At 33.7% G+C, this 5,883-nt stretch overlaps 3 protein-coding genes across 3 annotated transcripts; all 3 read left to right on the top strand.

The window, feature by feature from the left end:
* Positions 1–17: 17 nt before the first annotated feature.
* LOC109589571 (hemicentin-1-like) lies at positions 18–2,299 on the top strand. Its single transcript, XM_020005628.1, has 7 exons — positions 18–102; positions 168–470; positions 522–785; positions 833–1,156; positions 1,210–1,461; positions 1,508–1,885; positions 1,938–2,299. Exons 1-7 carry the CDS (start codon positions 18–20, stop codon positions 2,297–2,299), a joined length of 1,968 nt encoding a protein of 655 aa, XP_019861187.1.
* Positions 2,300–2,682: 383 nt separating this feature from the next.
* On the top strand, positions 2,683–4,103 carry LOC109589570 (phosphatidylinositol phosphatase PTPRQ-like). The gene is made up of 4 exons (XM_020005627.1): positions 2,683–3,011; positions 3,061–3,387; positions 3,431–3,742; positions 3,802–4,103. The coding sequence occupies exons 1-4, from the start codon at positions 2,786–2,788 to the stop codon at positions 4,101–4,103; spliced, it is 1,167 nt and encodes a 388-aa protein (XP_019861186.1). The 5' UTR covers positions 2,683–2,785.
* Positions 4,104–4,133: 30 nt separating this feature from the next.
* On the top strand, positions 4,134–5,787 carry LOC100638875 (tyrosine-protein phosphatase Lar-like). Its single transcript, XM_020005629.1, has 10 exons — positions 4,134–4,301; positions 4,352–4,447; positions 4,491–4,766; positions 4,813–4,915; positions 4,967–5,085; positions 5,136–5,254; positions 5,300–5,384; positions 5,430–5,506; positions 5,559–5,595; positions 5,641–5,787. Exons 1-10 carry the CDS (start codon positions 4,184–4,186, stop codon positions 5,772–5,774), a joined length of 1,164 nt encoding a protein of 387 aa, XP_019861188.1. The 5' UTR covers positions 4,134–4,183; the 3' UTR covers positions 5,775–5,787.
* The last annotated feature ends 96 nt before the right edge of the window (positions 5,788–5,883 follow it).

Raw genomic sequence — 5,883 nt, 5'->3', positions numbered from 1 at the left:
CATCACTTAACGACACAATGTATAGTTGTACTGCTGAAGTGAACACAAACCCAGACAGTTGTCCNCACTCTGAGAACAAAACTGTCAAAATAACTGTGAAAGGTTAGTCTAACTAATAGTATCAACATCATAGATTCTTTATTCTATTTAAAACATTATATTTTTAGAAACATACATAGAACGGGTAGATGTTGTTTCTCATGAATCATTCCTAATCAGTTCAACAGTAAATATTGAGTGTATCATTATTCTTAATACTCCAGTTGGTCCTGGTATACAACCCACTGTCACTTGGTATCATGATGCGACTGATATTACACTCAGTGGTTCATTATTGAGGAACAATGACATTGTATTTATTTCAGTACTAACTATTAATTCAATACAAGTATCTGATGCTGGAGTATATCAATGTAATGCTGGGATTGATTCTAATGTAACTACTGAAAGTATCAGTGTATGTGTAACAGGTAATGCATTAGACAACAGTGTAGTAATTATTAATGACATTCTTTATTCAGTTAATGAGACACTACCATCAGTAACAGAAGAACTATCACTTGGTCAGTATTATTCAATTGATTGTATCACTGGACCAGTACCTACTGGAGTATCAGTATCCTGGCTACTTACTAATGGTTCTATTTATAGTAACAATAATACACTAATGATACCATCAATACTACCATCACATAATAATACACAATATAATTGTACAATAATGATTGAGACTAATCCTTCTGACTGTAGTACTCAATCACAAACCATTACTCTTAGAGTGAAAGGTAAGAGTCTAGGAATAATGATTGTAATAATTATTCTTATGTTGTAGCTACTTATATAAATTCAGTGATTCTATTGCCCACTTCAATAGTCAGTGTTGACATTAACTCTACAGTAGAGTTGACCTGTACTATCAGTCTTAATACTGGGATAGGTCCTGATACATCATTCATTAGTCATTACTGGTATCAGTATAGAACTGATATTAGTGATAGGAGTACACAACTGATGATTAGTGGTGACAGTAAGAGTCTAGTAACAACGCTGAATATCACTAATATTCGACCTTCTGATGCTGGAGAATATCAGTGTAGAGCTAGTATTGATGGTAATGATACTATTATAAGTAGCTTCACAAATCTTTGTGTTCAAGGTTAGTTAGTAAATTTTGTTGATCTGATATAGATCTAGCCATCTTATTCACAGTACCTGGTAGTGTAATTACAATTAATGATTCATATACTGACCTGACCATAGGAGATACTATAAAGTATGATTGTGCATCAGGTTACAGACAACCAGGAGTGATCATACAATGGAGATCACCTACTGGGGCCCTATTGACTAACCCTCTTATGTTAACAGTTAATCAGTCAGTCACTTATACGTGCATTATCAGAGTTGAAGCTAATACTTGTCAGAATTCTTTAACTAAAAATGTGACCTTCAAAATACGAGGTAAAATAATGATAAAAAGTTCAGTAGCTTTAAATTTTGTATGTAGATACATTTGTGAAGGAAGTGACAACAAGCTCCTCATTATTAACTTTGTTAGATACTTTCCAACAGTTGAAGTGTAACTCGACTACTAACACAGATATTCATATTAATGTCGTTGACATTAGCAGCATTGTTCAAATATCTTGGTATAGATACAATGGTAGATCTATTGAAAGCATGAAGATATCCACCAATTCATCAGGAGTGTCTATATCACCCACTGTACCTATTAACAATACATTATTTCAGAGTACACTCATCTTTAGTCCAATAACATCATCAACTCCAGTATCAACACTTGGTAATTACACTTGTGTAGCATGGATAGGAGATGAATCAGGTAGAAATGAAACATCAAATGATGTACAAGTTTTGATGAAAAGTAAATTAAAACTGATACTAGTATGTTACTATTTCATCTTTGCTTTTATTAGTAAATAATTCCAGAGACCTGGTGAGTTTCAATCAGTTGCACTTCCTCTACACAGCTGGAGATGATCTTGTCATAAATTGTACCATCACACCATACGAGATGTCTCCTTTACTTTCAACTTTTGCAACAATAGAATTGATTCACAATAAAGTCTCTATAGTAGAGCCTATCATCACTAGCAATGAATACACTAACATTACAATCAGTAAAGATTTCAATGGTGTAAAATTATCAGATGCTGGAACATATACTTGTCAGTATTATCTAGAATGCTCTAACTTCACATCATTTGTTTTACCAAGTGAAATTAAGACTGATGACATCAATTTATTTGTAATAAGTGAGTTTTACTGTTACTCTTGAAAAAAACTAATCATGCTTTTACTTTTTAGTTCCAAATAACAATTCTCCTCTGATTTCTTTAATCCCTGATGAGCAGTATTATGATGTTGGTAGTAATGTCACTCTTACCTGTTCTGTTAATTATCCTCCAACTGATTCCCACATTGATGTCAGCACATCTTTAAATATCAGCTTGTTCATAGGCAATGACTCACTGATAAGACAGAGCTCTAAAAATATCATCACTTATGAGCTGAATAACTTGCAATTACATGATGCTACTTTATACACTTGCTCATACTTTATCAGTAGTGACAGTGGCAGTTCCTTTATACTGAACAGTGAATCTACTAATAAGTCGATTGAGCTGGTAATTAGAAGTAAGCTATTCTACACATCTGTCATTATTGTAATTCTCTTTTAGAAATTGAAGTCAATATCAACTCAAGTCATGTGATCCTATTAGACTATCCTCCATATAACAATGTCTCCATTACATGTTCACTGATGTATGAGCCACTCAATCAGTTTACTGACAATGAGCTACAGAACTGGTTCTATCAAACAAATAGCACTAACATCACACTAAGTTTGGATGAGCAGACAAATCAGATATTTCAAAAAGAAATCAGTTACACTAGGCCTGGAATAAGTCTATATGAATGTGGAGTTATGCTATTAATCGAAGGAAAAGAAAGCAATTACAGTAACAGTATAAATATTACTGTCAAAGGTACACACACGTTTTTAATTTGAAGCTAATAATAATATTTTCTTTACAGGACCTGGCTTGCCTAATAAACCAATTAACATGACGTCAGTTGTTCTTAATACAACATCAGTTTGGATTGAGTGGGTAGTAACATCAGTGACATATAGTCCTGAGATCTACACTGTCCATTATGAGTCACTGTCATGCTATCACAATGGTAGTGTTAGTATCAATGGTAATACTTCAGTTGAAGTGTTTACACAAGAATCGAATACTCCATACTCATTAACTATTGATGGTCTCATGCCTGGAATAAAGTACACTTACTATATAGCATCAAAGAACACTGAAGGACATGTAAACACTACAAATGGAACATTTACACTACTAGAAACAAGTATGCAAAATTGTGTTCAATTATTTAATTTTAATTTTAATAGTTCCTAATGGCGTCCCTTTAAAATTTGAAGCATACAACATTACAGCTTATGAAATGACCTTTACATGGCTGCCTCCACTGGAATGCTTTAGAAATGGAGATATAATCAAGTATTCTCTCAGCTGCTCCTTTAACAATGCTACTCATTCTGATATCCAACAATCATTACAACACCAGATTATATCAAAGAGAGAGAACAGATTCACTCTTCATAATCTCTATCCATTTACTAACTACACTTGTCACCTTGCAGCAGCTAATGGTATTGGTGAAGGACCTGCTGCCAGTTTAAATGTCACTACACTAGAAGCAAGTATGAGTTTAATGTGCAATTGATGCTCTACTCTCAATTATTACTGGTTGCTTTTACAGGTCCTGAGTCTGAGCCAGAGAATTTAACAATCATATCAACCAGTTCATCATCATTAGTCTTGACTTGGTCAAAACCAATTCAACCTAATGGTATCATAGTAAAATACACCATCAACTGCTCAAGTGACATATTTGAGAATGAAACTATTGATAATACTGTTGTATTGAATGGATTGGTACCATACACTAATTATACTTGTTCAGTGAGTGCTCATACAAGAATTGGAGTAGGACCAGCAGCTATTGCAACAGGACAAACTGATGAATCAAGTAAATTATATCCCCACACAATAAATCAGTGACATTTCTTATAATTTTAGCATCAGAAGCAATATCAAGTTCTTCAATTTCATTCAGTGACACTTTAATATTATTTAATTGGATGAAGCCACTTGTCACTAATGGACAAATCCTGTATTATCAAATAAACCTGACAGTCAGTTCTACTACAGTGAAGACACTACAGTCTAATGGGTCAAACTACATTACCATTGAATCAGGTAAACAGACACTCTTCAATACAACTAGCTATACTGATATTGCTGTACAGATCCATTTGTTCCATACCAGCTCTCAATAGCTGGGTATACTAGCAAAGGAAGAGGAGAACTATGGGTTAGCAGTGTCTTTTTCTCAAAAGAAGGAAGTAAGCTTCTTGGGTAACATAATAACATCATCAATTGTATTAGTCCCTCCAAATGGACCAGGAAACGTAACTGCAGTTTGGATTAATAGCACGACTGTTAAAGTGACATGGCTACCATTAACACTAGCAAAAGCAAGAGGATTCATCACACGTTACAGTGTCTATGCTGGGAATACAGGAATTGCTAATGTTTCTAATGATAGTAGCATTGCTTATATTGATAGTCTTAATCCCATGTTACAATACTCTATATCAGTTTCAGCCAGTACTAAAGTAGGAGAGAGCAGTAACAATTCCGTGATTATACTACCAGCATATAGTTAGTAATAATGAAAATAGACTCTATATGTTTAATGTATCAATAGTTGTAGAAACCAGCAGTAACTGGCTACCACTAGTAATTGGAGCAGGAGGTGGAGGATGTGTTGGTGTCATTTGTATATGTTGTACCATTATAGTTTGTCTTTGGTAAACATTATTCATATGATTATGTGTTATGATTGTCATTAAATGCAATAGTTGTAGGAGGAGGAGTAGGAGGAAAACTCCCACAAAAACAGAGGAAGCAGTTGAATTGTACAGTTACATCACTAAAATAACCACAGACTCCGTAGACAATGATTACCATTACATTGCAGGTGATAATTATCATTAGAAATCATAATTATTATTTTCACTATGATTGCAGCACCTTTAGTTTGTCAGAATGAAGCAGCAATAGTTGGTACAGGAGCTCAAAGGATAAAAGTAAATGAGTTTCCATCATTTGTTAGCAGATCTAAAAGATCCATAGAATACGAGTTTGAAGTAGGTGCTCATTTCTGAAACTTTTTACTTGATATTGTACTCCAGGAAATAGAACGAATATCTCCAATTAAGGCAACAAGCATTGGAAGCAAAAATGCTGCATTTAATAGATTTGAAGACGTCTGTCCTTGTAAGTGATACATTTCATGTCTTCTTATTCTTAATCAACAAACAGTTGATGACAATATTGTTCCATTGAGCACAAGTGAAAAAGAAGAAGACTCAATCTACATCAATGCATCCTATATTGATGTAAGATACAGTATTATATCCCATTGGTTTTATTGCTTGTGTATATGTATAGGGCTACCAAAGAAAGAATGCCTACATAGCAACTCAAGGTGAATCATGTATAAATATTAAGTTATTTTCTATACCAAATGCAGGGCCATTGAAAAATACTATTGGTCACTTCTGGCAGATGATAATAGAATATAAGCTACCGACTATTGTCATGTTGACAAAAGTATTTGAAGGCAATATTGTAAGATATAGTTTTCTGCTGTACAAACTGGTCTAACTTTTGATGATTATAGCCCATGGTTTTTTCCAAAAAAATGTCTCCAAAATTACCCCAAATTTTTATTACATTTTCTGATACATATTGATGTCCTTATGCTATGTAGAAA

This window comes from Amphimedon queenslandica, unplaced genomic scaffold (assembly GCF_000090795.2).
Source record: "Amphimedon queenslandica unplaced genomic scaffold, v1.1 AMPQUscaffold_11170, whole genome shotgun sequence".
Taxonomy (NCBI): Eukaryota; Metazoa; Porifera; class Demospongiae; order Haplosclerida; family Niphatidae; genus Amphimedon; species Amphimedon queenslandica.
This window is presented reverse-complemented; position numbering and strand designations above follow the sequence as displayed.